We start from the raw sequence: 17,261 nt of genomic DNA on the forward strand, positions 1-17,261 counted from the left end.
GCAGGAAGCAGGCTGAGGGGTTATAGCCAGAGGGACTGCCCCCCTGGGCGGAACTATGCAGTCTTGCTGTTTTTATATGTGTTATATGTTCTGCCTAGTACTCTCCTGAAGGTGGCGTGATAACCCTAAGGTAAAGAATTAAAGGAGCTGTGTCCATCAATGAACGAAAGAGAAAAGGAGTACAAAAATCTATTTTTTTTTTCCCATTTTCTGACGTTTTTGTTCGCTTAGCAAAAAAGAAAAAAATCCAGTGGTGATCTAATACCACCAAAACAAAGCTTTTTTTCATAGTTTGTTATAAAATGTTGCAAACCGGTAATTTTTGGCCACTGATAGGCTGCACTAATGAGCAGCACTGGTGGGCACAGATTGGCACAACCTCATCTTTAATGTTTTACCAAAATAATAATGTAATAAATTGCATTTATGTTCCCAGAAATTAACTTGCTTAACTTTACTGTATTTTGTGCAATATCAATATAAAAAATGTGAACGACCAACAAAAAAAATTCAAATTATATTTGGGTGGGGGGTTGGCAAAACGCACCTTCGCCTACGTAGACAAAAATTCTTGCACTTGGCAAACTCCAAGTAAACTATGTTCACAGACTCCTTTGTCTAAGTTTTTGCTTAGCTCATAAAAAAATTTGATTTGTTTGACCGCTTTCAGTTTTTGTGAACACATGCTGACTAAATACAGTGGTGTGAAAAAGTGTTTGCCCCCTTCCTCATTTCCTGTTCCTTTGCATGTTTGTCACACTTAAGTGTTTCGGAACATCAAACCAATTTAAACAATAGTCAAGGACAACACAAGTAAACACAAAATGCAATTTGTAAATGAAGGTGTTTATTATTAAAGGTGAAAAAAAATCCAAACCATCATGGCCCTGTGTGAAAAAGTGATTGCCCCCTAAACCTAATAACTGGTTGGGCCACCCTTAGCAGCAACAACTGCAACCAAGCGTTTGCGATAATGTGCAATGAGGCTTTTACAGCGTCCTGGAGGAATTTTGGCCCACTCATCTTTGCAGAATTGTCCTAATTCAGTTACATTAGAGGGTTTTCGAGCATGAACGGCCTTTTTAAGGTCATACCACAACATCTCAATAGGATTCAGGTCAGGACTTTGGCTAGGCCACTCCAAAGTCTTCATTTTGTTTTTCTTCAGCCATTCGGTGGTGGACTTGCTGGTGTGTTTAGGATCATTGTCCTGCTGCAGAACCCAAGTTCGTTTCAGCTTGAGTACACGAACAGATGGTCGGACATTCTCCTTCAGGATCTCTTGGTAGACAGCAGAATTCATAGTTCCTTTTATCACGGCAAGTCTTCCAGGTCCTGAAGCAGCAAAACAGCCCCAGACCATCACACTACCACCACCATATTTTACTGTTGGTATAATGTTCTTTTTATGAAATGCAGTGTTCCTTTTACGCCAGATATACTTGGACACACACCTTCCAAAGAGTTCCACTTTTGTCTCATCGGTCCACAGAATGTTGTCCCAAAAGTCTTGGGGATCATCAAGATGTGTTGTGGAGAAATTGAGACGAGCTTTGATGTTCTTTTTGCTCAGCAGTGGTTTTCTCCTTGGAACTCTGCCATGCAGGCCATTTTTGCCCAGTCTTTTCCTGATGGTGGAGGCATGAACGCTGACCTTAACTGAGGCAAGTGAGGCCTGCAGTTCCTTGGACGTTGTTGTGGGGTCTTTTGTGACCTCTTGGATGAGTCGTCGCTGCGCTCTTGGGGTAATTTTGGGTGGCCGGCCACTCCTGGGAAGGTTCACCACTGTTCCATGTCTTCGCCATTTGTGGATAATGGCTCTCACTGTGGTTTGCTGGATTCCCAAAGCTTTGGAAATGGCTTTATAACCCTTTCCAGACTGATAGATCTCAATTACTTTCTTTCTCAATTGTTCCTGAATTTCTTTGGGTCTCGGCATGATGTGTAGCTTTTAAGGATCTTCTGGTGGACCTTACTGTGTCAAGCAGCTCCTATTTAAGTGATGCCTTGATTGTGAACAGGTGTGGCAATAATCAGGCCTGGGTGTGGCTAGAGAAATTGAACTCAGGTGTGGACAACCACAGTTATAGTATGTTTTAACAAGGGGGGCAATCACTTTTTCACACAGGGCCATGATGGTTTGGATTTTTTTTCACCTTTAATAATAAACACCTTCATTTACAAATTGCATTTTGTGTTTACTTGTGTTGTCCTTGACTATTGTTTAAATTGGTTTGATGTTCCGAAACACTTAAGTGTGACAAACATGCAAAGGAACAGGAAATGAGGAAGGGGGCAAACACTTTTTCACACCACTGTATAGTCTACCAAAAATTCGGTGGTCTTTTATTAAACTCTCAAGTCTTTTCCTGGCTAAATTATTTGTTGTTTGTCACCTTCTACCTTATGTAGGTCATGATGGATGCCCCCGCCACCCCGGCAGCTTTGCTGGTAGATGAAGTGGTGTGTACATTGCTTCTGGTCTGAATAGGATTCTGGCTGCCATCTTTTCAGTCCATGCAAGTGAATTCTTTAAGATGCTCAGTGACTGTTTGCCATTCCTCTCTGCTCATGGTTCAAGGAATTGCAGAGTGCAATAAAGTGGCTGTATGAGCTTTTAGTCTCCAGGATGGCACAGACTGAGGCTCTTAGTGGGTGCCAAGGAGCAGCCAGCTGTACTGATGGTAGCCACACCCCCCATCTCCCCCCCCCCCGAATTATTGGCTTTTATCACAGCTTTTGAAAAAACATGGTGACTTTAGTATTTAATAAAATTACCAAAGGAAGCATCATCCTTAATAAATCCCAAAAAGCGGAAATCGACAACATAAAACTTTATATATGCCTCCAATAGTAACTACAAATCAATTAAAAGGTAGATTATCCATTTTTAGTCTTTGAAAAACAAAACACATGGCACACACCATTAAACATTAAAAACAATAAATGAAATGGTACTTGAGGTCATAATTATACAATCAACCTATCACTAGGAAACCCAGTTTTGGTGTTAGTATGGTCTATTTAATAGGGTCAATGCGTTTCGTGGGCACCACCACTTCTTCAGGACCTTACAGACTTGTTTATATCCACACAAGATTACAGTGCCACATATGAAGTTGAAAGTAAACAAATGTGGGATAAGACGTCGCCCAAACCCAACCCATTGCTTTACATGTGGATATGGCAGTGTATGACCTCACCCAGAGCTACTCTGGCCACAGAGACATCACCAGAATCCTTACTCAATCTGTGTTATGGAAATTTTATGAAGATGTATTTTAATATGTATTGTCAAAAGAGTCTCTCAGTGCTAGTTCTCTTGCAGCCCGCTCTAAAGAGCTGACTGTGGCAGACTGATGCTGCTTGAGATCCATGGTATTGAAAAGCTCCTTGGGGATGTAACTGAAAATGTATTTTGGAGTGGGGACATATCTGCCAGCTAAGGGCCCCTGTGTGATGCACAGAACGATCGCCTGGTGGGGGTTTGTTCGCTCTGCAAAGACATTATCAGTTTAATGAGTGTGCGCTCGTTTTGCCCGTGTGCCTGATCAACATATTTGTGGCCCAGGACTTGATGTTGACCAACAGCTGTGTACTTTTTCCTATATGGTTGACATTAGAGGTGATATATTTTTAGTTATATATTTTTTTTGTTTTTCCATCTCCTATGAAGACAAATCTTGTTATATAATTTATTGCTTCATATTTTTTTATGCATTGAAATGTATTTGTTGCTCTTTTTACTTTCAGTTTCATATGAGACACTAATCCTATGTCAAATATAATTGAGGTCTGTAAGGTCTGGAAATAGCAGGGGCAATTGCATAATTATGACCTCAAGTACCTTTTAATTATTTTGCTGTGAATTGGTGGTGACGTCAGATGCCGCCGGGCTGGGAGGGCTATTTAAGTGCGGTTTATTAACCGCCTGCTTTCTGGCCGGCCGGTAGTTATTCTACTGAAGTGCAATATTTTGGCTTATCAGTTCTTTGGCTTCAATTGGGACTTCATACCAACAGAGGTATGTACATTGCTGAGCCTGCATTTTAGATCAACACATAAGAAGGAACATATTTGTTTAAATATTTTTTTTATCCATATATTCTCTTTTTAGATTCTTGCTTGTTTGAATCGGCTCTATTTGTATAAATTGACCATGATTGCTTATGCACAGCTCTGAGGATTTTACATTCTCAAGATTATGACTCCTCCGATTCAATCCATCTTACTAATCAATTTGAGGTATCTATTGCCTTAGTCATACTTTATGCCTGTTTGGGGTTCAGTTGTTACCCCAACATGCGTTTTTTCTCCCTTCTTATTTGGATATACCCAATTTTGTGTTGATCTATCATTTCTTTTGTCAGGTTCATTAACACATAACTAGTAGCCCTCCTGTGGTCCATTTATATGAGCGTGCATTTTCACCTGGGAATTCTGAACTCCAACACTAAGGCTCCATCTGCTGGCCAATACTGTTATCGGTTCAGATATATGATTAAGCTATATAGCGGCACATCTTGGTAAGGCTCTTTGCAGACCTACATTATTATGTTACTGGTTATTACTTTGTAGCTCAATTACCAATTATGAATTGCATATTGAAGATCATGTCATATATTTTGCATGCAATCAACGATTGAGTCTGGCTCAATCACAGTTTATTTTTTAAACAGCATAACCTATGCATTTATTGATATACTGTATATATGTTTTTGTGTATTGTAACAAAAATATGTTTTTTTCTGATTGATTTTTCTTATATATTTATCTTCTAGTTCATTTATATACTATAACACTCCTGAGGAAGCTCAATGAGTGAAACATGTAGAGTGGTATATTATAGAATGATCTGTTGTACTGTGCTTTACCACTTTGGTGTAATATATTGATTGTACTATTACTCAAATGGTTTCACCATTGTTTTTATTGTTTGTAAATAAAAATGTATCTTTTACTATATTTTTTTTTGTGTGATCCTAATATAAGTACATATTACCCAGCACCTTAAAAGTCCCAGGGTTTTGTTAACCCCAATGTCCCTTCTTGTTCTAATTTGCTTTTAATGTTTAGTTGTATGCGTCACATTTTTATCTTTCAAAGATTAAAAATAAATACACCTTTCAAATGATTTGTACTTACTATTGAAGAAAAAAAAAAAAAAAAATATAATAATAATAATAATAATAAATATATATATATATATATATATATATATATATATATATATATATATTATTTTTTTTTTCTTATGTTGTCTCTCCCCATTTTTTATATTACGGATGAGGTCTCCTTTGGTATTTCACAGCTCGACTGCCTGAATGCGATTACAGAATGTGTTCAAGCTTCAAGAAAATGATAAGTATTCAAGTTCTATGAATCTGTGAGGTCTATGACTTCCCTACCTCCCCCGTTATAAAAAAAACAAACACCTGATAGTCCTTAAATGTCTGGCACCAAAGCATTCACTGATTTTAAAAAAAACATTAAAAATTACACTACAGAAAAAACAAACTTACTGTATCATTGCCTGAGCGAGATGACGAAAAACTACTTGAATCAGAAGAAAAGCGTAACATGTTACAAACTGTGGAGCCTCTGAAGGTTGCCAACTGTGCTTCTCTCTTTCCTTTACCTGCAAGAGAAGAATATAGGCTCTAAATCCTAATTCAGCAATAATTTAAAGTTGATGTTTAACGTAAATAATGTGCAGCATGTCTATTTGCAGCTAACCTGCATTCGCTTAGCAAATATTTGAAAAACATTCACACATCCCCATCACATACAGTAGCCATAACCGTGTAATCAACTTCCAAAAACGCTACATGGGATCTTGGTTTAATTGAGCCAAAACGTGTATTTAGCTAAAGCGCAATTGTAGCATTTCGCGACCTGACACACTCTCCCCTGCCCCACTGAGTCAGTATGCATTTAGCATTGAGTGCAAGTTTGATTAAAGAGCTCTACCGCATGTTGGACTGCTGCAGAGAGACCACTGCTTTCATGAAGAGCAGCAGTCCACTTAACATGCTAAGGCACAGAAATGTGAACTTGGGGTCAAAAAGCTAAAATACAAAAGTACAAATGTTAACATTTACAATGTGGCTACTCTGGTGTCAAATCTTTAGTGACATGATAAATATTTATCTGCTTTTTACATTAGGCCACATTTAATATAATAATCCAATACTGAACTGCTAACAAAAGTCCCGCATTTTACCTTTTATCTGCCACAATAGAATCATGTGAGCTGTCACCGCTTACTTGTTTATGAAGGTGCAGGTTACAAAGCTTTAATTTTTAAGTTTAATCACCAAAGCATAAGTATCAGGCCTAGAAAAACAAAAATGAAATACACTGGGAAAGCTGATATGCAGATGTTTATTCCAGGTCACTACCAAGTAGTGAATAAACGACCTGGAGCATGTGCTTTAACAAACATGCCAGAGATACAAGAAATCTATGTTGATTCATGTATTAAAGTTGTAAACTCACAAAAAAAAAAAAAAAGAAAAACCTGCAAGACAAAGGCATAATGAAAAAAATAAAATACTCACCTTAGATTAAAGCTCCTGCAGCGGTCCGAGTACACAGCTCTGGACAGCGGCATGCACGTGGGAGCCGCTGGTAACGGCACACTAACTTAAGCAATGGCACGAACATTCCATTGCTTCAGTGCGCATGTGCCGATGATGTTGGCACATGCTGATACAGGAGATATCTCCTAAACCGTGAAGGTTTACCTTTAGTCATAAGTGGATTGTAAGGGTTTACAACCACTTTAAACACTACCAGGACATGTATTCATAGTTCCTGGAACAGCCCAGATTCTGCTGACAGTAAGACACTGGTTTGCCTGAGTGAATGACATACAAGAGATCAAAGACCTTTCAGCCGTCCTCAGAGACAAGAATTTAAATGCTGCTCCAAGTACATACCTACAGCAGGATCAATTAAATTTTTTGAGTTTATGATAAATCTAAGATCGCGTTAGACCCCGATACCTTACTGTTTGTCCTAGGTAATCTCCATACATACACACACACACACACACATATATACATACCAGACAGCCACTGTCAGTGATAGACAATATCTTGAGGTTCTTAACTTCCCTGGCGGTATGATTCTGTCAGGAATTTTGTAACAAAAGCGGTACAATTCTTTTGCATGAAAATTTGGTGTTATGTATTATAGGCCTGCAATTCTTAGTAATTACATACTAAAACCTGACCAAACAAGACTCTAGTAGACATCCCAGATGTGAAAGTTTGAAACACAAAATCATGAATTATAATCTAAGAATATAATTTTATTCAATAATGTAATGCGAAATAATGAAATTTGTCCAACAAAGAAAATTCAATAAACATCCTGAGCGTGATAAATTTTGAAACGAGGTACAGCACACAGTCCAACATCACAATCCGGACAATAGAACCGGCTTTCTTTTCTGACGTTTTTCCCACTGCTATCTCTCTTTGAACAGCAAACCACACACATCCTGGTAGGTGCTGCTTTTTTGCGGTTGGTGGTATGTAGTCCACAAAGTGATGACCTGTTAGGCGTTCTGGGTTGACAACGTCAACAGCATGTCATCCAGGTCTGATCGCAGCTCCTGATGGTGTCTGGTGTTTGATGAAAATCTGCTCAGCCACCTTCAAGGTAAAATCGGCATGAATAAGAGGCTTGTCACTCTGTACTCTGTATAGAACATATGCATTCCAAAGGCATTGTTCCAGAAGATGCCAGAAAATCTTTTTAGAATATTTTTTTTGCTGTTTGCGCATAGCCGGATAAAATGTCATTGCCTGATCGTCTGTCGACCCCTCCCATAGTGCAATTATAGTCTATCACGACTTGCTGCTTCAGCACATCTTTCCCACGTTTGTTGTGCACCATGGCAGTGGAGGTATTGTGCACAGTGCTTATGAGACACACGTCCTTGTCTCGCCATCGCATTGCCATCATCTTACCCTTCTGTCAGGTAACCATTTCTCCGGTTTTTAGCTTTTTCCTGGAGAACATAGATGGCATGTCACGTTGGTTAGGCCTAACAGTACCATAACGCATCGGTCTTGTTTTGTAGCAAAACCTCAAAAAGTTCCGGAGACGTATAGAAATGGTCCATGGTCACACAATATCCCTGGTTCAGCAATGGCTCCAGCAGTGTAAGGACTGATGATGTGGCCATCCCATAGCCGCTGTACCTGGGGTTGAACTTTGTGCCTTTACCGGTGTAAATGACCGAATTCCATATGTACCCGGTGGATGACTCGCAGAGCATGTAGGATTTGATGCCAAACCGTGCTCTTTTGGATGCAATAAATTATATCCAGCTCAGGCGTCCCTTGTAGGCCATCAAGCTTTCATCCACGCAGATGTCCCTTTCTGGAATGCAGGTCTGCTGGAAATTGGTCACGATAATTTGCCATACCTCCCAGATTTTTTTTAGTTTGGGTGCAGGATGTGTGGCCTCAAACTCTTCATTGTTTGTGAAGTGGAAATATTTCATGATGAGGGAAAAACGGTATTCGGACATCACAGCGCCAAAAAACAGAGTGGCCAGTAATTTATTGGTGGTCCAGTACCATTTCTGGAGCGGTTTCCCCACCACCCCCTGAAGAATAACGAGTCCCAGGAACTGTCAGATGTCCTCTTTGGTCACTGGTTCCCACTTTGTTTCGGGAAAACCTGGCATGCAGTGTAGCGGATTGCTGTACTTGGTAGCGATTTGTCTCTGTGCCAATTTTTTCAATTACATCCTCAGTGAGGAATAATTGCAGGTATGGCAGAGAGTTGTCACGCTCTACATCTACCTTCATCCCAGGTGATCCAGTCAAGGTAAATCTTGGCGGCGCTACCTGGTCTGTATCGCAGTCGATAGGGCACCAATTGCGCACATCTGAGGTCAGGTGCAGGATCATCACCGTTGTCACTTGTCAGATCCATGTCAGTGTCAGGCGACAATTCTCCCCACGACTCACTATCGCTAATTTCTGAGAGCAACTCGTGTCGCTGCCGCTGTCACTCAGCTGGTCCAAAGTCGATTTTGTAGTGAAGTGGCGCTTTTTTGATGCCATATTAGATTTTATTGGCGGCAAGGGGCACAGTACAGTTATCAGTCAGATAAAGAGATGATACAGTGTAATCCTCTCAGATTACAGTGTATCACCTCTTTTTATGTGTTTGTGTTTCACTTTTTGAAATTCTCGCCCAGTTCCGCTCCCGTGCGCCGCTGCTGCCCACAGGGAACGGAACCAGGAAGTGAGATGCCGTGATTTCGCTGGCGATTGCATCGGCAATCAGAGGGGAGGACAGTGGAGAATATAGCTGCAGCGCCAGGAGAAGGTAAGATCTCCACTGGCCGCTCTGCAATGTTACCCCAAGCGTGACTCGGGATTACCGCTCCTACAAGAAAAAAAACAAAGTTAGACTTACCGGTAACTCTTTTTCTAGGAGTCTTCCAGGACAGCCTTTGAGATATAGGGCTCCTCCCTCCAGGACAGGAAACACGTCAAGCCAATTAAATAAAAGGTGTGGTCCTCCAGGCCCTCCTCAGTTTTACTCCAAGAACTGCCGGGAGGCTCTGAAAGACATAACACACTAACAATCACGTTAATACACATCCTCACCACTTAGTCCAACTTAAACAACTTTGGGTGGGTAGCCAGGCTGTCCTGGAAGACTCCTAGAAAAAGAGTTACCGGTAAGTCTAACTCCGGTTTTCTCATATAGTCTTCCAGGACAGCCTTTGAGATGATAAGCAAGGAGCTCACCTTGTCAGGGCGGGACCACTGCCTGGAGGACCTTGCGTCCAAAAGTCTGCTCTTTATCAGCCCATAAATCCAGACGGTAATGTCTTGCAAACGTTGAGTAGCTGGACCACGTTGCTGCTTTGCAGATCTCCTCCGGAGAGGCTCCAGCCCTCTCTGCCCACGATGCGGAAACCGCCCTTGTAGAGTGTGCCTTAACTAAGGGTGCCTGCTTCCCCTCTAACTCATAGGCTTTAACTATCGCCATTCGTATCCACCTGGCGATAGACGCTTTGGACGCCTTGCAACCCTTGTGGGCGCCTGAAAAATTAACAAAAAGTGAGTCTGACTTCCTGAAGACCCTAGTGGCTTCTAGAAAAACTAATAGACTTCTCCTGACGTCTAACAAACTTAAAGATCTCGCCTCGTCCTCGTCTGAGGTTGAGAAAAAAGTTGGCAAAATAATATCCTGTGTCCAATGAAAAGTGGACACCACTTTAGGAAGAAAACTAGGGTCAGTCTTAAGTACTACCCTGTCTTCTAAGATTAACAGAAATGGCTCTCTGACCGAGAGCGCCTGCAGATCACTGACTCTTCTAGCTGACGTGATCGCTATCAAAAACACAGTCTTTAGTACCATCCACTTAAGTGATGCTCCCTCTAATGGTTCAAATGGATCTTGGGTCAAAGCCCTAAGAACCAAGGCCAAATCCCAAGTAGGACAGGTCTTCATTCTCACAGGCCTGGATCTAGATAGAGCCTTGAAGAAGTTCCTGACAAATGGATTCTGCTGAAGGTAGGACTGAAGGAAAACACTTAAGGTCGCCACCTGTACCTTTAGAGTGCTGATAGATAGGCCCAGCTCTACCCCTGCTTGTAGAAAGTCTAGGACTGCCGGGACCCCGGGACTTGCAATTCCCTGTTCTCGCAACCAGGAATTAAACCTCTTTCCTACCTTGGCGTAAATTGCCCTAGTAACTGGTTTACGGCATTCTAACAAGGTCTTAATCACTCTGAGAAACCCTGTGATCTTAAGATCTGTTCCTCAGATACCAGGCCACAAGCTTGAGCCTCTCTATCTGAGGACACAGGATCGGCCCCTGGGAAAGTAAGTCCTCCCTGACTGGTAGAAACAGCGGAGGATGAACGGCCAATCTCTTTATGCTGGCAAACCAGGGTCTCCTTGGCCAAAAAGGAGCTACTAAAATGAGGTCCGTAGCCTCCGAACGGAACTTCTGCAGGACCTCCGCCACCATCCTTATGGGAGGAAAGGCATAACACAGGCCGAACAGCCATGGATTGGCAAGGGCGTCTATCCCCCTGGCCCGATCCTGTGGGTGAACTGAAAAAAATTGCGTCACCTTCTTGTTGCCTTCTGTTGCAAATAGGTCTATTTCTGGCCTTCCCCAGCATGACACAATCTCCTCGAACACTTCCTTGTTGAGGGACCACTCGTCCTGACCTACCTTCTGGCGACTGAGAAAGTCGGCCAGCAAATTCTGAGTTCCCTTCAGGTGAATGGCTGATATTGAGGATAAATTCTTCTCTGCCCAGCAGAAGATTCTGTCCGCAATTACCTGCAGCGCAGGGCTTCTGGTTCCCCCTTGCTTGTTCAGGTAGGCTACTGCTGCCACATTGTCTGAGCGAACTTGCAGATCCCTGCCCTGTAACTGGGACTGGAAGGTTTCTATAGCCTTCCAAACTGCCAGAAGCTCCTTCTGGTTTGAGGAACGACCTGTCTCTAGGTTTGACCAGGTACCTTTGGCTAAGGTTCCCTCTAGGTGGGCACCCCAACCCAGCGCACTGGCATCGGTCGTGACCACCACCGTAGCTTGTGGGGACCAGGGAAGACCCCTGTCTAGGTTGACCTTGGCCCGCCACCACCACAGAGACCTCCTGACTGCCGAGGATAGGGGCATAACCTGATCCAGGCTCTGCTGCCTGCCATCCCAATAACGGAGCATGAGTCTCTGTAAAGGACGCTGATGATGCCTTGCCCAGGCCACCGCTGGAAAGCATGATGTCATCAACCCCAGGACTCTCAACCTCCCTGATCTGGGCTTCCCGACCAGATTGAAGCTGGGCTACCGCCTGTTCTAGCTTGCAGATCTTCTCCGTCGGAAGAAATACCCTCATTTCCACCGAAGAAATCCTGTATCCTAAATACAGGACCTCCTGTGAGGGGGTCAGCTGGGATTTTTCCTGGTTTATCAGCCACCCCAGTGAGCGTAGGAAAACCAAGGCCTCCTGTACGTCCCTCTGCAGCTGTTGGGCCGACTGGGTTATGAACAGTAGATCGTCCAGATATGGGATCACTGTTATAGCCTTGAGCCTTAACGGGGCCAGTGCCTCTGCCAGGACCTTTGTAAAGATCCTTGGTGAGGCTGAAAGCCCGAAGGGGAGAGCTCGAAACTGGAGGTGTAACACACCCGTGTTCAACCTCACCGCCAACCTGAGAAATCTCTGAGATTCCCGATGAATCGGGATATGCAAATATGCATCCCTGAGATCCACGGTGGCCATGTGACAGCCCTGAAACAGGAACTTGGTTACCGAGAAGATTGACTCCATCCGGAACCGCTTGTATTTTATGAATCTGTTCAGGGGGCGGAGATTCAGTATTAACCTGAACTTTCCTGATGGTTTCTTTACCACGAATACGTGGGAGTAAACCCCCAAGCCTCGCTCCTCCTGAGGCACCTGTACCAGTACTTCTTGGTCCACCAGATCCCCCAGAAGAAGACCCAAAGCCTCTGCCTTCTCTTGGTCCCTTGGTAACCTTGTTACTTGAAAATTTGGGAGGGGAACTGAACCAAACTCCAACCTGTAGCCGTTCCTTATTACATCTCGAATGAACGGACTTTCGGTTGAAGCATCCCATTGTGGGAGGAACTTCCCCAGTCTTCCTCCCACCGGGACGCAGGAGTCACTGGTTTTTAGGGGAGGGTTGAGGAGGATTGAATAAGATTCCTCCTCTGCCCCTTCCCTTGTGACCCGTCCAATGCTTTTTGTGGCGAACCTCCCTTTCCTGCAGGTTCTGCTGCCTAGGGCCTCGAAAAAGGCGCTTCCCTTCAGGTCTCTTTTTCCTTTCTGGGAAAGCTTTCTTCCTATCCTGTGTGCGCTCTAACGCCTCTTGCAGGCCGGGCCCGAACAAATGATCCCCTGAAAAGGGTAATCCACATAACTTCAATTTTGAAGCTGCGTCCCCTGACCAGGTTTTAAGCCAAACGGCCCTTCTGGCAGCGTTCACTAGTACTGCAGATCTAGCAGCCAATTTGACTGATTCTGCAGAGGCATCGGCCAAAAACCCCACAGCCTTGAACAGTAGCGGAAAAGACTTCAACAGCTGTTGCCTAGAAGTGCCCGCAGAAATATGTGATTGTAACTGTGTAAGCAAACACTCTAGGTTTCTGGCCACACAGGTAGCTGCTAAGGCTGGTTTAAGCCCAATGGAAGAGGCATCCCAGGCTCTCTTAAGCAGCACATCTCCCCTCTTATCCATAGGGTCCCTAAGTGAACCCATATCATCAAAGGCCAAATCTGTCTTCTTAGAGACTTTAGCCAAGGGAGCATCCAATTTGGGAACCTTGTTCCAGGGATGCACCGTCTCAAAAGGGAACCTCCTAAGGCTACCTGAAAAAAAATGGCCTTTTTCCGGTTGTTCCCACTCCAGCAGAATCGCCTCAACTAGCGATTTATGGACGGGGAATACCCTGTCTTTCAGCACACTCGACCCCTGATACATCATGTCGTGTTTTGAAAGCTGGACCTGTTCTTCCCTGATTTCCAAAGTGTCATATATAGCCTTGAGGAGGTCACCCACATCGTCCAAAGACAGCTTGTATCTAGCTGATCTAATGGCTTCTTCCTCCCCCTCAGATTCAGAAGTAGACTCTGTCCTAGAGGAGGCTAATGACCTAGGTAACCTCTCCCTATCCACCTCCTCCTCCTGGCTTGGTTCAGATAAGGAGGGCATACTCACGGCCCTGGGTAAAGAGACAGAGGGACCCTGCACCCTATCCATCATGCTTTTAAATGACTGGAAGGTGGATGCTATCTCATCCTTTACGGACGTCAAGATATTGTGACAAGCTGCCACCGAGTCCTCTTTTACCAGGCTACTGACACAATCCGGGCAAATCGGCTTCTCCCAACCGGTGCCTAACTTAGCCCCGCACACAGCACATTTCCTTCTTGGCAAAGGTATCTGGGCTCTGTCCTCTTTAACCTAAAAAACAATGAAAAAACAGGGTCCCATTACAATACCACCCCTGACCACACCACTGTGCTTCTAGGGTCTGCCTAGGAAGTGCCCCCCTTCACCAGCAGGTTCTCCACCCCGGGAAGGTACTAAGGTCAGAGTGACCCCTCCACCCCCCAGTGTAAGTCCTGGTCTGCCCTCACCAAGCTTACCTGAGAGGTACTGGAGCCTGTTGGTCCACCTGCACAACTGCACTCTCCATGGTTCCTGTGTCTCACTCAGTCTCTGAGCCTTCACACTGCTCCAGGCAACCCTGTAGTCACACCGCCGCGCCCAAAGGACTGGAACGGATCCTGCGGCGCCCCCTGATGACGCGAATCCGGCGGAAGTGCGTCTCTCCCACTTCCGAACGCCGAAACGCAAAGACTCCACCCCAACGCCGTGCATTCCTTACGAACGCCCCGCTCACAGTACCCGAACGCCAGCCGGTGAAACGAACGTCTCTCGCCGCCGACCGACAGGTACGAGCGGTTAGCGCTACAGAGGGGGGAGATTGCCGCCCATCGGGGTCCCGTTCTCTCCGAACGTTTGAATTGGCATCGGGGACTGAAAGCTACCCTTTCCTCCCTCCGAACGGACCGAGGGGTGCTAAGGGTCAGGTCCACCAGGTGCTCCCCCCAGGACCAACCCCTGAGAAGGAGCTCCCCTTACCAGTTCCAACGTGCTCCTTCCCGTCCGGCAGGAAACACAAAAACTGAGGAGGGCCTGGAGGACCACATCTTTTATTTAATTGGCTTGACGTGTTTCCTGTCCCGGAGGGAGGAGCCCTATATCTCAAAGGCTGTCCTGGAAGACGATATGAGAAAACAAACCCGAGTCCCGCTCGGGGATACCGCCAGGGAGGTTAAGATAAATGAGTGACAGTGAGAGGTCTGTAGGCAGCAAGGGGTTAAGCGCTGGCCACACCTTGCTCCCCCACCTGGGGTAGAAATTTGACTTTCCTGAGTGTAATCAGTGGTGGTGCTTAGAGAGGAGATGCAGGCTGTGAGGGAACATGCCAGCAGGACTGAAGCAGACCAAGTGAGATTTGTTAGACTTGAGGCTTATAATCTTTTTTTATTGAGAAATTAATAAAACCGAGAAAATACGGAATTCTATAACGATACACAATATGCTGAAAAACTTTGCATTTAGTATACAGCACCCTCGGCACATAATCACATTTCAATCGCATACGATTCAGTTGCGACCAAGGCCCCCGGCTGGAGGATACAGCCCTTTCGCCACCGCAGCCAAGTTACATGAGTTAGCAGTCCATAATAAGGTCTACAGGGGCTAAACCAGGAACACCTAACCACGATGCCCACATTTTATTTTTTATTTTGTTGCACTACCCCTGTGTTGGTAGATACATTTTTCCAGACTTATAGTGTCACCCATTTGCATCAACCACTCCTTCACTGTATTAATCTGTCGATTTCCAGTGCCTCAAAATGTATTTCTTGGCCTGGGAAAGGGCCCCATCTATAGCTAGATCTCTTCCACCGGGACTCTAAAATTTCCAAAAGGCATAGTTAAGGGTGTTCTACAAGATGAATCTAAAATACACAATAATCCCCATCAACTCCTCCTTCATGCATATATTGCAAGATGGATCGTCACGCACCCCCATTCTAACTAGTTTAGCCGGTGTATAGTGGACACGTTAAAGCACATAGAATTGGGATATCCTTTGGACCACATTCAAAGAATACAGGGGAACCACCGCAAGAGCATCCTCCCATTGGTCTTTTTCAAATGCTTTCCCATCTCTTCCCCATCTGGATATCACTGCTGCGGTGCTGTCAGGAAGGGACTTGAGTAACATGGAGTAGCTGCATGAGATAAACCCCTTGTAAGAGGTCTCCTCATGATGCAATTAAAAATAGGTGTGGAACTCTGCATCCACTCGTTAATTTCCATTTGGGCCTTAACGGAATGCTGAAGCTGGTAATAAAATTGCATGGATGAGGGGAGTGCAAATTCTAGTTGTAAAGCATGGAAGGGGCGTAGCCTGCCATCCCTAAATATTTGAGTCATATGAACGATCCCATATTGTTTCCATTTTGGGCTATATTGTAGTGTCTCAAATTCCACCTACTGCTTATTCCCTCAACTTGTTGCACTGCGATATATTCCTTCCCCAGTCCAAATTTGTGAAGGATAGCCCATAGATATGACCATTCAATACTATCGAAGGCCTTGTGGGTGGTCAAGAAAGCAAAGCTCTATCTCTATCAGACCTGGACTGTATATTGATAAACAGCCTGCACAAATTTATAGCAGGGGATTTCTGAGGCATAAATCCTGCTGGATTAGAATGCATTTTGGAGGATATTAACTTGTTCAATATATGGCCAACACCTTTGCCAGTATTTTTACATCTGTCTGAAGAATGGATATCGTTCTATAGGAGCTGGGGTCCAGGGGGTCTTTGCTGGGCTTTAGGAGTAAGACTATAATGGTTTTAGTCAGAGGGTGGGAGGCACCCATTTTTTTGGGCTTTGTTGAATATCTCTAACATTTTAGACAATAGGGTCTCATCATGTTGCTTATGCACCTTTGCAGGAAGCAGGAACACCATCCTCCCCCAATGTTTGGAGTTAGGGAACATCTCGGTCGCCACTTGAAGCTCCTCCAAAGTCAGAGGGTTGTTGCCTTGCACTATCCGACAAAATTGGTAGTTACACATCCCCAAGATGTGTGTAAAGAATCTTCCGTGTAAGTTTGGTATAAATCAGAGTAGTAGGACACAAGCACTGACAACTTCACCAGGTGCATTTTTGACTACACCAGTGGAAGTCTGTAGAGCTCCAATGGATGTCTGCTCTGAATGGGCAATCTTTGCTAAAAAGGCGACCGGTATGCTCTCCCTCCTCAGAGAATGCTATTTTGGTACAAAAATTGTTTCCGTTGCACCGTAGTGGAAGTGAGACAACAGAAAGCATCCTGCGCTGACAGCCAAACCTCCCTTCGGACCGCTGTAGGATTGGAAATAAACTCCAGATTATCAACTAAACATTCTACCCCCTCCCTTTGTGAATTAGATGACCTCTTAAAAGCATTTCCATAATAAACATGGCACTGAAAAAGGCCTTCAAGGCAGTGACGGCTGGTAAAGTTTTAGAAGGGGGGGCGCCAAACCCGCCCTTCTTTTGACCCCTCCCACTTGGTGAAAATGGATGTGGTTTCAGCTAAATAGTGGGTGTGGCTTTAAGGTGGTGTGGTTAGTGTCTGAGATGAACGAGGGATGGAGGGAGAGG

At 44.3% G+C, this 17,261-nt stretch overlaps 1 protein-coding gene across 1 annotated transcript in view; it reads right to left on the reverse strand.

Moving 5' to 3' along the window:
• Nucleotides 1–17,261, reverse strand: part of TENT4A (terminal nucleotidyltransferase 4A) — a 686,787-nt gene that overhangs the window by 200,662 nt on the left and 468,864 nt on the right. Inside the window, exon 9 of the mRNA XM_077491885.1 lies at nt 5,523–5,638. Within this exon, the coding sequence (XP_077348011.1) occupies nt 5,523–5,638 (116 nt within the window). The remainder of the gene's footprint in view (nt 1–5,522; nt 5,639–17,261) is intronic.

This window comes from Lithobates pipiens, unplaced genomic scaffold (genome assembly GCF_037356315.1).
Source record: "Lithobates pipiens isolate NorthernLeopardFrog02 unplaced genomic scaffold, aLitPip1_a1.2 Scaffold_19, whole genome shotgun sequence".
Classification (NCBI taxonomy): Eukaryota; Metazoa; Chordata; class Amphibia; order Anura; family Ranidae; genus Lithobates; species Lithobates pipiens.